General features: G+C 44.8%; 1 protein-coding gene across 14 annotated transcripts in view; it reads left to right on the forward strand.

The window, feature by feature from the left end:
- ZNF618 (zinc finger protein 618) overlaps window positions 1–15,139 on the forward strand; it is a 1,018,163-nt gene that overhangs the window by 206,790 nt on the left and 796,234 nt on the right. For all 14 annotated transcript variants that reach the window (XM_085610043.1, XM_085610045.1, XM_085609994.1 and 11 more), the window contains exon 2: window positions 9,650–9,859. In XM_085610043.1, the coding sequence (XP_085466169.1) occupies window positions 9,685–9,859 (175 nt within the window). In that variant the 5' untranslated portion in view covers window positions 9,650–9,684. The remainder of the gene's footprint in view (window positions 1–9,649; window positions 9,860–15,139) is intronic.

Here is a 15,139-nt window from a genome sequence, read left to right on the forward strand (position 1 = left end):
GCCCCGCTCTCACCCACCTCGAGTCCAAGCACAGGTCCGCCCGGTTCCGTCCAGCTGACCGGGATCCAGCGATGTCAGCGCCGGCTCACCACCAACTGCCGCCTGTTGCTGCTGTCCACTGAATCACCAGCGTTGGCCGCACCTGCACCACACACGCGATGTCAGCCAGTGCTCCCTCCTCTTCAGCGCTACCGGCCCGGCGCCGGCGCTAGGACCCAGGAAGAGGGCCTCCGGCGGGCCGCTTCTTGTTCAGCGTACACGCTGCACCGGGGCTCGGAACCCCTCACTCGTTCAGCTGCGGCGTCCCCCGGCCCCAGGTCCAGCCGTGCCGAGCCGCCCAGCGCCTCTCCACTACTTCACTGCATACAGCCTCCCACCACGCTCGGGTCATCAGTTCCAGGGCCCGGGGATGTCGGGCGCCATTTTTCCGGACTCCGGGCCCGCAGCACACACTCGCCGTCAGCAGCCGCGGATTCACACCGGCCAGTCGCCCCAGGGGAGAGACGACACGTAGCACATTCTTGCCACCTCACTAGGCGGTGGGTAACGTTTTTTTTGAACGGATGATGCCGGATTGCGGGTGTAATTAACGGATGGCAACCGCAGCTCTCCTAGTGTGCGGCCATCTTCGTTGGCTGCAGGCCACGCCCCCCGAGAATGCATTTTTAAAGTGCGAACAAGAAAAATACTTCCGTTTCGCGGCAGGTTACGAAAGTTTTGACATTCCGCGAACGGATCAGAATTTACCGCCCAGGCCTAATCTTTAACCAGGTCATATTGCTCTGCTGTTTGCGATTCCTCTGTACTATAACGCCTCTTTTTGCTGTGTCAGTTCATAACTATTTACATTTTTTAAATGCTTTGCAACTGCCAGATGTTTTACAAACTAATAATGCATATTTATGTTAATTGCCCTGAAATGTGATACCACTTTGCAGCCCGCTTTACAATGCAATATACAGGAAGTTACAATGTGTGAATTTCAAGTCCCAGTAACCAGCGTCACTCCTGTCACTTTTCTTTAATTTTTTTCTCCTTTGCAAAGCCTGATGCTTTTTGAGCGAAGAAAACGTTTGATACATCTGGCCAGTTTTTTTTTTTCTAGGTCTCGCATAGGCAGCGCTTGCGCAGTCTCTTTGAGACATGCTGTATTCAGGCTATGGGCATAAAGCTTCGTCCACTTTCCCGCCATCTTTTTAATTGGCTCCTGTCATTGTCCTTTGTAAATGGTGGCTTTTCATTGGTCAATAGGCTTAATAGTCCCTCATAGTACCACTTTGTCTCTTCTTGTAACCTCCCATGAGGACATCCACTATTACGTGTGTTGTTACTCCCTAGGTTTTAATTACAGCCTCAATGCACTATTTTCTTAAAAGGCTACAGGCAAGACACATACTTGGCCCTAAGCTAGACTGGCAGTGGTTACTTCGCTCACTAGAACATCTCACATTTATATGAGACCATCTATAAATTTCCCTTCATCAACTCCACACAGAGTACAGCCTAATCCGAAATTAATGTAATATTAATAATTTTTTTGTCACAATTCAAAGCTACTAATTGTATACATGGACATAATTATTTGAATTTACTCGTAGTACTGTCTTGCATGCAATGCATTATGGGTAGTTTGGAATTACCATATCTTCTGCAGGGTGCAGTACCACATGTGACCAAAAGAGGTCTGAATTGCTCTTGCCTTGCTCATTAGGGACCTCTATGAGAAGTTTGTGGTACTGCACCTGGACATGCAGTGCTGGTGCCTTGCTCACTAGGGACCTCTAGGAGCAGCTTGCGGTACTGCACTGAGACATGCAGTGCTGGTGCCATGCTCAGTAGGGACCTTTAGGAGCAGCGTACGGTACTGCACCCAGACATGCAGTGCTGGTGCCTTGCTCACTAGGGGACCTCTAGGAGCAGCTTGCGGTACTGCACCTAGACATGCAGTGCTGGTGCCTTGCTCGCTAGGGACCTCTAGGAGAAGCTTGGGGTACTGCACCGAGGCATACAATGCTGGTTCCTGACTCACTATGAAAGCCTTTGCAATGCACTAGGTCTTTTATTACTGAAAGTTTGAGCTATTGACATTACATCATTATTTGGAATGCCAATACCTCAAACTATCAGTAATACGAGACCTATTGCATTACAAATGCTTGTTAATCTTGCTTCTTAAAAGTTCCACAGCCAAAAATCGGCAAAAAAAGCACTGACAAAGCTAGCAGATTTGACTTTTGTGTAGTGATTGCATGCACATCTCACATATCTGCATGTATTTTTTATCCATTTTATGCGGAGCAACGTGCCTACCTCCATACGTTCGCACTCACGAAAACGAGTGGAAGAACAGGCAAACCTGTGCTCTGAAACGTACATGCACCAACAAACATAGACCACTTGACATGCAGTGAGCCAAACACATAGTTGGTTGTCTGCAGTGCGCATTATGCTGCTCTAAGGCCATCTCAGAGGAAGCAGAATATGAAAAGGGATATAAATCAGGGAAGAGGAGACAAATTATGAAGAATCTATGCATGATGCAGAATTAAGGATGGTGGACTTCCACAGATATATCTGAGGAAGGGTGCATTACACAGTGTATCGCTTTGAAAAGGAGGAAGTTACTCTCTTTGAGTCCGATACTAACTTAGATCATGTAGATATCGCAACAAATGACTGTCATAATGTGCTCTCTGCAAATGGTACTTTGCTTCTACTAGTATAAGTGGTCAACTAATGAAAACAGACTGTATTACTGTGTTATAAAATAAATGTCCCCTCCTGAGCCTTAACTCCTGCATATCTCTCTTGCTCCAGACCAGTCCTACATACCAACTCCTAGCCCCTTTTTGTTGTTAAATCAAATCATTTGAAATGAATGATGCTGGTGCCATTAAGTCACGCCTAAACATGACAACATTAGTTACGCTGTTACTTTGATGAATCGCAAGCTAAGTGTAATGCAGCATATGTGGTCCTGATGAACAGCCTTGAAGAATTATTTGTCTGCGTCACTATTAAAAATTGTACGTTGGTCCTGATAAGACAGGCTATTGACAATTTTTGTTGTGTATAAATTCATGCATATGTTAACTTTTTAGGTCAAAGCCTATCAAACAGCACAGTTGATGGAGTCTTCCTGTAATCTGATTTAGGAATGCATTCCTTCCAGTTCTTACCATTGACTTTGTCTTTTGTATCCCACATTTGCTTGTGTTCTGCTTGTTGGCTTTGTTTTAGGCCGTCCAGCATGTCCTTGTCCCTCCCGTGGAGCATAGCCTGTCTGACTGACTTCTTGTATTCTTCTGTGAGTGCTGTCTTTCCGGGATTCTGCGAGTGCTGCCTTTCCGGGAACTTTTACTTTTTCGTGAGGCATCCCATGAGAATGACTGTATTTCAGCCATCTCCCATGTATGCTTGCTCACAGAGTAGGTGCTGCAGTTCGGTGCTGTATTTCTTTGAAAAAGGTTTTCTACATTCTATCTACGTTGCTACACTTTTGGCGAGACAGAGTATTTAGTATCCAGCCCACTACTCATGGCTGGCCACTTTAAGTTTCTGTCCACATTCCTGTTTCAAGAAGTTCCCTTGTCCTCTAAGAATCATCATAGTTTATCAATCACACATGATTGTGGCCATACTGGAGTTCAGAAGGCAAGTGAGCAAAAAAGAGCCCTTTACATTTTTTTTTAGGTCTCACCTAGGCAGTGCTTGCGCTGTCCCTTTGAGACATGCTGTCTTCAGGATATGTGGATAAAGCTCCGCCTACTTCCTTCCCACCCATCTTTTTAAATGGCTCCTGTCCCTGTCCTTTGTAAATGGGGGCTTTTCATTGGTCATTAGACTTTGTAGTCCCTCCTTAGTACCGTCTTGTCTCTTCTTGTAACCACCCATGAGGACACCCCCTGTTACATGTGTTGTTACGCCCTAAGTTTTAATTACAGCCTCAAGGCACAATTTTCTTAAAGGCTTCAGCTCCATATAGAGTACAACCTAATCTGGAATTAATACAATAATTATTTTGTCACATTTCAAAGCTACTAATTGTATACATAGACATAGCTATTTGAATGTACTCTTGGTACTGTCTTGCATGCAATGCATTATGCATAGGGTTGATTTACCATATCTTCAAAGTTTCTGATGGTCTCTAGGGACCTCTAGGCGCAGCTTGTGGTACTTTTACAGGCACTATTTAAAATATAGACATATTTACAGTTTAGCCAATCCAATATGGTGGGGTCTTTTGATTTTGCATCTATGATAGGGACTCAGCTTGGATATGTGCAAATTTTCCATCAAGATTATTTAATTTGCCTATTTGACAAGTTTATTTACTGTCTGTGACTCTTTATACGTTTTGACCAGTCCTTTAGTTTCCAATTAAGGGCCCATTCTTGGCTTTTTTTCCTCACTTCTACTAAGATATAGGATTGTACTTTATCTAATGCCATTTTATTATATTCATCCGGGGAGATTTCTTTGTGTTTAAACAGTTTAAGGTCTCTGGAGGCCCAGGGGCTTTCTTTCACGCAGTTTCAATGTCTCCATAACATAATTTGTTTCCCTCTGGCATGACATGCCAATGCCATATAAGATGAGTTCATAAGGAAGTGAAATTTCCTTGGTGATTTTTTTTGATAAGTTTCCCCATTTTCTTCCACACTTCCTGTGCAAAGAAACTGTTCCATAGGAACTGTAAAACACTCTTCTCCTGCACATGATGATCTGGGGCATTTGACATCTTTATCTAAATTTCTTCTGTGCTGGAATGTCTTTACTGGCAGGCACCCCGTTACTGTTATCCATGCGATATCTTACTGCACCTAGACAAGCAGTGCTAATGCCTTGCTCACTAGGGCCCTATGGGCGCAGGTTGTGGTACTGCACCTAGACCAGCAGTGCTGGGTCCTTGCTCACTAGGGACCTCTAGGCGCAGCTTGCAGTACTGCACCTACCACATCTCACATTTATATTAGACCTTCTATAAATTTCCCTTCAACAGCTCCACATAGAGTACAACCTAATATGGAATTAATATAATTATTTTGTCACATTTCAAAGCAACTAATTGTATATATGGACATAGCTATTTGAATGTACTCGTGGTACTGTCTTGCATGCAATGCATTATGGGTAGGATGGATTTACCATATCTTCAAAGTTTGATACTCACTAGGGATCTCTAGGCGCAGTTTGTGTTTTTTTTTCTCCCTAACCCTTGTTAGGGCCTCGTTTCTGGTTCAGATACATCAATCGTCCCCTTCCACAAAGCCCTGTTTTAATCGTAACTCATTGGTAACAGACTTGACAACAAGTGCACAAGCTATCCCATTGACCTTTTACCTGTGAAGAAAAAAAGGTAACGTTAGTCAAATACATACAGTAAATAACTAGATTTACTCCACCTGTCTTCATCCACAGTCTCCTCTCCCCTGTCACCTACCGGTTCCTGGGCTTGGGGAAAAAAGGGCAAAAAGCAGGTTAGAGGCTCCTCCGCCCCCCCCCCCCCCCTCCCTTCCCCCCAGGTTAAGGGCAGGATGACCCCTTGAGTCCTCAGCTGTCGTCTTCGTTGCCTGAGCCTTTCTGCCCCCTCCCCCCCGTGTGAGGGTACAAGGGGACGCCTTTGGATCTTCAAGTTTCGTCGTCAATGTCTTCATCTGATCCGTCCAGTGCTGTGTAGTCACGCAGGAGTCTGTGGATCATCTTATGGCACGCCAGGGTCGATGTCTCCTTCTACCCTACTACCAGGTGGTTTCTGGAAAACAGAAGAGCATCTTTAAAACAGCACAGGAGCCTCCACCAGTTCTGGAGGTAGCTCAGTGCTTGTGTCCCTGGGAACAAACCGTACATCACAGAGTCAGCGTTGATGCAGGGCATTGGTATGCAGGCCCTATGCTCTGTGCTTAGGGCCTTGAGCATGTCCTGTGCGTACGCACACTCCCAGAAGAGATGGGATGTTGTCTCGTCCATGATGCACCCTCTTTGGCATGACTTGTATTGGTTGAGTCCTCTTACGTGCATGAAGGCTCTCACTGGAAGTCCTCCTTGTATGGCCATCCAGTTATGTCTTTGTGCTGGTTGGTCGAGCTTTTGGATGCGACGTTTCCCCACACGTGGTCCACTGTGGAAGAGGGGAGGGTGCCGATCGGTTTGCTGATGTCCTTTGCTCGTATCTGGTGTTGGATAAGCCTAGGGGTCCATGTGGCAGTGGTGGCAGCCTCCAGCCCGAACTCTTTCATGAACTTCTCCACTTCCTTGTAGAACCACGGGGTCTCTTAGTTGTATGGGACGGAGCTCACCCACTCTGCCCATCCGAGGCGCCTCCACGTTTGACAACAGGAAGACTCGTGCCATCAGAAAGCAGCTTGTGGTACTGCACCTAGACAAGCAGTACTGGTGCCTTGCTCACTAGGGACCTCTAAGCGCAGCTTGCGGTACTGCACCCACCACATCTCCAATTTATATTAGACCTTCTATTAATTTCCCTTCATCAGCTCCACATGGAGTACAACCTAATCTGGAAATAATATAATAATTGTTTTGTCACATTTCAAAGTTACTAATTGTATATATGGACATAGCTATTTGAATGTACTTGTGGTACTGTCTTGCATAGAATGCATTATGGGTAGGGTGGATTTACAATATCTTCTGTAGGGTGCAGTACCATATTGCGACCAAAAGTTTATGATGCTCACTAGGGACCTATAGGAGCAGCTTGCGATACTGTACCTAGATAAGCAGTGCTGGTGCCTTGCTCACTGGTGACTTCTATGAGCAGCTTGCGGTACTGCACCTGGACATGCAGTACTGGTACCTTGCTCACTAGGGACCTCTAGGAGCAGCTTGCGGTACGGCACCTAGTCATGCAGAGCTGGTGCCTTGCTCACTAGGGACCTCTAGGAGCAGCTTGCAATACTGCACCTAGACATGCAGTGCTGGTGCCTTGCTCACTCGGGACCTCTAGGAGGAGCTTGCAGTACTGCACCTATTCATGCAGTGCTGGTGCCTTGCTCACTAGGGAGCTCTTGGAGCAGCATGCGGCACTTCACTGAGACATACAAAGCTTTTTCCGGGCTCTCCACGCAACTATTTGCAATACACTAGGTCTCAAATGACTGAAAAGTATGAGCTATTGGCGTTGCATTATTATTTGCAACGCCAATACCTCAAAACTATCAGTTATGCTAGACCTATTGCATTGCAAATGCTTGTTTTAATCTTGGCACCTTTGCTGGGCATTCAAAGACCGATCAAATTCAGGCTGTGTCTTCTAAATTGATGTTGATGCTTTTTTAAAGGGAGGTTGGTGCTTACATTTCTTTCTTTGACTGCAAAATGAGTGGATTTTGTAAAGTGAACTATGCAACAATCTTGGGAGTGTGAAGGGTAAGGCTGCAGGATGTAATTTGTTTTCTAGCGAACAGCAACATTTAAATGCCTAATATGAACCTTTCTAATATTTCAGAATGTATTAGCAGTTAGGAAGGCACAAATGAAGCACATTTCTTTTGTAGTTATGAACTGTGCTAGAAACAAAGATTTTAATAGGCACAAAAAAAATTAATATGCTTGATTAGGCGCAAATGAAATACTTGCTGAAATCTAATCTCCGCACATCTATCGTTAATGCCCTGAATAGTGTAATCAGTGAAATTGGATGTCTGTGGAAATGTAGTGGTAATTTCAGTAGGAAATATGTTGTCTGTAAATGACAGTGCGCCGCCTCACCATACTTTAATAATATATCCGTGACTGTGTATTTCAAAATGTACTACCAGCTACATACTATTTCCTTACCACTCTCCTGCCGAAAATATTTGCTACTCTTGTGCTTTGTGCGACACATGGATTTTACACAAACCCTATGATTTGAGTGATATAACATTGAGAGCACCTTCACTCTGAAAATTGTTTTACCTCTACTGGTGCATGCCTATTGCGAAATGTTTTTCACACATGAACCCTTGTTGGTATGCTTCTTTTCAAGTGATCCTGTCTATACAGAGGTCTTGAAGGAAGCACCATACTATAAATTAAATAGTATTTGCTTAAAATTCTGCCATGCACTTCTCAGCTTTTACTTCAGTATTAAGTTTTAACACACAAGTGCTGAAAAACAGTAGTCTTCATCAATGAAGAATCTATACAGATTACCCTATTACCATCTGTAATTCCCATCTCAAAAAAATATAACGGATGTTATTAACAGGACCCGCTGTAAACAGTGCATGGGCACATGAGGACTCCTCACAAGGATCTAAAAACGCACAGTGATATAATGAAAAGCAATAAAGGAAGAGTGTGCATGGACATTACAAACAACAAGTAAAAGAACCATCTAATATCCTCCATTGACCTCAAACAGTTATAGTGTACGCCTCAACAAAGTGGGGGAGTTAGGTATTTGTCAGAGTTTTCATAGCACTTGCTACACCAACTGAGCCTGTTTCTAATCATTCCTAATGTTTTCAAATAGGAGATTAAAGGAGTAAGGAGATTTTAAGGCCTAAGACTGATTTCATTTTAATTCAGTAATGAAGTTATTTTTTTTTGCACATTGAAAATAGTGATAGCAAGCAGAGAAGGCTTACTCCAGGGTTTAGTAGATGGATAGCGACTAAGATGCAGCACAACTCAGAATTGTCATGTCCACACTTTTTATAAGCTTCGCTACACCTATGCTCACCTTACATCCACCTCTCCACTAAGCTCCCACCCTTCTGGAGTCAGTGCTGCCCTCAGCCATACCAAAGACAATAAATACTTTTTAGCTCCTGGCAAAGTTTGTTAGTACCCATGGTATACAGCATCGCAAAAATCTACTGATAACCCTAATAGGTCCCAAAGATGAGACCAATTGGCTTTCCCAATACTTGATCTCATATTGGACCTGATTACAATGGGCTCCTAAAAGTGTGATTGCTATCAAATTTGCACCCTCCTTTAGATTTTGATTGGTCAAACCGCCACATACAGACTTTGGTGCAGTAAGTACCAAAATCAAAATGTTATTCTCCAAAAACTCAGAATAGACGTACTTTATTGCACCCTATAAATTATGCACCTGGTTTTAGATTTTATCAGGTGTTCTAAATTGTGACTAAACCCCCGGACTTTCGTAATCAGGTGCATAAACAGTTATTGTGGCTAGCTATGGAGGGCCTATTTCTCTACACAATATTTGAGCTTATTATTAGTAATGTAACAATCTATCCTTTTGTGTTTTTAAAAAGAGCAGCGTGGTGCTAACATAAATTAATGATGAGCGTTTTAAATCTCTAGAATTTCGTATTTGCTGTTCCAAGAACCAACATTCAGCAGTGAGCTCAAAGATTTGTTTTCTCAGTTAGATTGCTGTTAATGCATTCAATTGAATGTTTTTCAGCAAAATGTTTTGTCTTATCAATGGTACTACTATATTGTTTTTGTGGCAAGGGTAAGTCTGTTTAAAATGTGACAGTGGTTTGTTTTATATTTTTAGATTATTTGTCGTTTACTTGTATTAGGCAGATCTCTAATAGTTAGTTACCGATTTTTACAGAGCGTGTTTATTGTGTCTTAGATTTCTTTTTTAAAGAAATATTGACGAGCTGGACCTATTTGATGATAAGCAACCCTTCCTCTGTGTCCTGTGGTCCTGCAGGGATTCCAGTGGGCTTTTGATCTGAGAAGTAAACTATGTCTGCCCCTGATGTGACCGTGAAAACTGAGGCACCCGATGAAGAGGTTCAAACAGTGATCTGGCAGGATGATGCCAAAGAATCCAACAAAAACAGCATGAATGATGCAACTGGAGAAGGGCCGGCAGAGATCTGCGTCGTCATTGGTGATGCCAGGAATCCTCAGACACTGGGTACAAATCACGATTTTATATATATATATATGTATATTTTTTTTTTGTTGCTGAAGGCGCCTAATTATTAGCATTACTCACTGCCACATTTAGTGGGTGATGGTGGGTCATGAAGCTGCATGAAAATGTCCTTTTGCTTAAAATATGCATGACTATTATTTCATGGAATTAATTGTTGGTTTCTACAGTACTACGATATATTCCATTGAGCAAGTAGCTCCAAGGATGTAGCCAGTAGGCTCATCCGAACCTGTTCTAGCTACTGCTAATGGCCAGTCTCACATGTAATCAGGAGGCAGAAGTGATATTGTATGACAGGATATTAAAAAACAAGTATGTTGTGAATATTTCGAGACGAAAATTGTTGAATAATGCCAGTTGTGTGATAAATACTGTGACATTGTAGTTCATTTTTTCATCAAGTGCTCTATTAAGCTTTTCACTGGTAGTCCCTGTTAGCTTGGCAATCCCCTTTATATTCTTGGGCCGAAGGCACACAGTCTTAGTTTGTATCCTGCCATCAGTATTTGCTGTTAAACCTCTATCAAATATACGTGGATACGCACAATAGCCATCTCGCAGTGTTTTTTTTTTGTTTTCTTTTTTAAAGCAAAATTATCTTTTTTCACTTAGTGTTGTCCATATTTCCACACTGTGGTTGAGCTTAGTGTTTTAGTGACAACATTTGAGACCCTTTCCTAATGGTAATTAGAAGTAAACAGTACTGTTCACATTTTCTCTACCACTGTGATCTTAGATTGGTCAAGTAAAGAAAAAGGGGAAAAAAAAGGGAAGTGGCTCAGGGCTAATTCAACCATTGTGATTTGGAGCCTTACTGAAGGCACACCCCTTAGAGTAGAATCAAGGTGAGGCCACTCCAGCTGTGATATGCCAAAGTGTAAAAACTTATATATCTGATAGAGACATTTAAGCGCAGATTCCTTAACATTTGAATTTTCCCCCGGCATCCGACTGGATCTGTAAATATTTTAGCAGTCCCTCCGCGCCCTGGGTGGACGGCATCTTACGACTGTGATGACGTCGACTCCGGTTATGACATCAATGGAGTCCTATAAGTCCCCTTCAGTATGCAGATGTCAGTTTCTTCTTTTCAGCGCTCCAACACGGATCTGGAGAAGCCGTTCCTCAGGTAGTTTTTTCTGGCCTTCTTCAATAGTTTTTGTCGGTTGGGAATAGTGTGCCTCTTTCTATATCGTCAGTGTTGAGCCTTGTGTGACCTGTTCTCGACAAATGTTGGCTACAGACCCGCATTCAGTTTGTATGTGGTTGGGAGATCACCACGACTTCAAAGATTGTGGCTCCTGCTAGAGGCTGAAACCGAAAGCACTCCAGGAACGCCGTATAAAGTTACAGGCAGTGTGTCTGTCACGGTCCTCAGAGATTTCACAGCCTCTGTGATCTTCTCATATGAAGGGATGTCTATGGGGCCATCCAGGAGCTGGAGCCGATCTCGATCAGAGTGGTCCAAAGGTAAGCGCAGGTGTTTGAAGTTGCGGCACCCCCCGATTTGGCCGCGTGGAGACTCTCTTCTCCCATGGCTCCTCCCACTTGCTGGTTGAGGAGGCTGTTCACGACTACACCCCATGTGTCCCCATCTTTCTGGGAGCTAGGGCATTGATGGCCCAGATGAGGGAGTATTATAACTCTCTACATCTCATCTTTGGGCCCTCATCTTTCTCTGGAGTGCCCCCGAGCTGCAAGTAGGTGAATGGAGCCATGCCATTGGGTCTGCCCTCTGTGTTTGTTGGGCCATACGAGTGATTGGATCTGCCCCAATCGGCATTGGCCGACTCCACTTCGGCACCTGTGGACAGCCCACCGGTGACTCAACCTTTGGCGTCCGTTCTTGATCAGCCTACTCAGTCATTGAAGTTGGCGGCGCCGACTGAAGTCACTTCTTCTCCTATTGATGTCGAAGCATCGCCTTTTCTCCAGTATTGGGGTGTCTTTCATAGATTCACATGCTTGAATATTCCCCGTGGTCGGAGTGGGAGTCCCACGGTAAATAATATAGCAATATATACAGCCATAATATATATATATATATACATATACATAAGTAATCATATAAAAACAGAGATATAAGTAAGTAATAACATCAAGAATGTTCCTATATGAAATTTCCATAGAGATACATGGAAAGAGAAAAAAGACATTCGTAGTCTATCTCTGTCATTATGTTAGTCCAAACTACGGCCAATCAGGCGCCAGCTCCTCTCTAGAACCTTCTCCTCAGAGCTCCTCACCTCAGATTTTCTACCGCACGTCGTGTGACAGGGAGTCTCCCTGAGCTCTGCTCAGTTTTTGTCAGTCAGAATGTCTTCAAGTAAGAAATCTTTGTTTAGACCATGTTCTTCGTGTGGAAAGCTGCGTTTATTTTCTGAGGACCCACACAGTAAGTGTATTTACTGTTTGTACCCAGATCATGAAGTGGCAAAATGTAAATTTTGTAGAACTTTTTCTACAAAGACTTTAAAGGACAGAGAAAGCCGTCTCTTAATATGGCTTCAGAGACTGAAGGATAAAGATGACCCAGTGTCTGACATGGAAAGTCTTCTTTCTGGCCGTTCTCAGACAGCCTCTAAGCGCAGTAGTGTGCAGGAGTTACCATCTCCTTTCCTCAAGAAAAAGAAACTGTCAGCTGCCACTTCTGCAGTCTCACCTACTGTTTTGTCGCCTTCGGGACATAGTTCTCAGGCTGTAGAGGCGTCTATTTCCCAGTCCTCAGGAAAAAGACTGTCCGCCTCGTCGACGATGCTGCCGACGACGAGATCTGCTGTATCTGGCTCGTCGACGGTGACTCTGACGACGACATCGGCTGCTTCGTCGTCGACGAGTGTTCTGTCTACGTTATCCTCGTCGACGGTGACCATCAGTACTTCAAGGGCGGTGACTTCTATTTTGCCCATTACATCGTCGTCGACGAAGAAGGTAAAGGTACCGTCGACGCAACCCGTGTCGTCGACGAAGGCGTCGTCGATCTCGTCGGCGTCCACTTCGTCGACGAAGAAGAAGAAGGAGAAGATCCCGTCGACGGGATCGTCGACGGTGGCTTCGTCGACTAAAGCCTCGTCGACGACGGCTCCGTCGACGGCGGCTCCGTCGACGGCGATTTCGTTGGCACAGATTCCGCCGACGTTTATTCCGTCGACCAGCGTTCCATTATCAACAGCTCCGTCGACGAGGCCTTCGCTGAAGACGTCCACAGTGCATACCATGCAGCACTCGACGGCAGGTTCTTTCATTAAGATAAAGGTGAACAAGATATCGTCTGCCCAAAGGTCAAGGAGGGAACAGCTACCTCATGCAACTTCAGCCTCGCTTTCATCATTCACTGAGGTTCCTTTGACACCATTACCAACTGGTTCTAGCCTCGATAGGCAGGAAGAGATTATTCCTGTAGGGGATGCGCAGCCTCCCTCCCCTTTATTTGCTACGGATTCTGATCAGGAGTCCGAGGGTTTACCGGAGTCCTTTGGAACGGCGCAAAGCCCATCCGACTTGATAATTAAATGCCAGGATGACAGCAGTGAGGGTGAAGACCCAGTTTACATACAGCAAGTGCCTGTGAAACATGCAACGGCGACTCTTCCATTGTCGCTCATAACTAATCTCCAACGCATGTTGGACGACTACAATCAACGCTTTCTTCTATCTCCACAGCGTTCTGAGGTCCCGTTAACTCCTGTGGTTCCAACAACTATACCACCGATATCAAATGTAAATCCTTTACCTCTGCTACCGTCTGCACCACCAAGACAGGTCCCAGAGAGAGTGTTGCCTCACTATGACCCTCCGCAGGAAGTCCCTCAAGAAACAGAAGAGGGTGAAATCCCAGATGATAGTGGGGATGTGGATAACGATGACGATGATATGGCGGAGTGGGACAATTACCAAGCACAAACTCCATCCCCCTCTCAGATAGTAACAGGGGATTCATCTCCAGTGGACATAGCGAATTTTCACCAACTAATGGAGAGGGCGGCGCAACGTTTTAAACTGACAACGGAGCGCAGAGAGGAAGATTGTTTCCTGTATGATTTTAAGAGTCAACCTTTTAAACAGACTCATGCTATTCCTATTGTGGAATTTATTTGGGAAGAAGGCAAGAAGTTGATGCAAACACCGAATACCTTGCCGGCACAGGTGCCTAGATTAGAGAAGAAATATAAGGCACCAATAGGAATCCCAGCATGCCTCACGGGACAGGCTAAACCTGAGTCAGTCGTTACGCAGGCAGCGCAACGTAAGGCAAAAAATCCGGCGTCGACTGTCACCGCACCACCGGATCGTGACGGACGTCGAATGGATGCCATAGGGCGTAAGTTCTCTTCAATGGCCTCTACTGTGGTTAGAGCAGCTAATGCCTTGGCCATTTTGGGTCGCTATGACCGACAAGTGTGGGCTGATATTTCAGATGTGCTGCAAGAGTTTCCGGAGCCATCTAAGGCGGAAGCAATGAAGTTGCTTCAAGAGGGAGAAGCAGCATCGGCGGAGATAATTGATTGTGCAGTAGACCTCGCCTGCACGGGGTTCCGTCAGCTTGCCGGAGCGGCTGTTCTGCGCAGGCAAGGATGGTTAAGATCAACATCCTTTCGACAGGAGGTACAGTCCATGATCCTTAACATGGCTTACGACGGCGAGGCGTTATTTGGAGCTCACGTTGATGAGGCACTCCAGTCCATAAAGAAGGATACTGAAACAGCTAGATCCTTAGGAAACCTACAATTTGAAAGGCAAAATTTTCGTGGTGCACGCGGACACGGCACCTCCTCCAATTTTCGAAGGGGTAGTACTCAATACAGACCCTATAATCAAGGATCCAACCGATATTCGAATGGCCAGCAACAGCAGTCTTCACGACAACAGGCCTCCAAGTCATATAGAGGGAAATCCTCATACAGAGGAAACGCATCTAAAAGACAGTGACTCTTTCCGGACATGCAGAGTTGGAGGTCGAATCTCTCTGTTCTTTTCTCAATGGTCCTCCATCACAAGGGACCGTTGGGTTTTGGACATTGTGAAAAAAGGACACGCCTTAGAGTTCACCAAATTCTCTCCTCCCACACCACCCTCCGGACCACCACCTGCTCACATGAAAGAACTTTTGCATCAAGTTCGACTTCTAAAGCAGAAGGGAGCTGTAGAATTGGTGCCAGTATCTCAAAGGGGAAAGGGTTTTTATTCCCGATTCTTTCTGATCACGAAGAAGAACGGAGAGTGGAGGCCCATCCTCGATCTAAGGGCGCTAAACAAATA

This window comes from Triturus cristatus, chromosome 1_2 (genome assembly GCF_964204655.1).
Source record: "Triturus cristatus chromosome 1_2, aTriCri1.1, whole genome shotgun sequence".
NCBI classification, from domain to species: domain Eukaryota; kingdom Metazoa; phylum Chordata; class Amphibia; order Caudata; family Salamandridae; genus Triturus; species Triturus cristatus.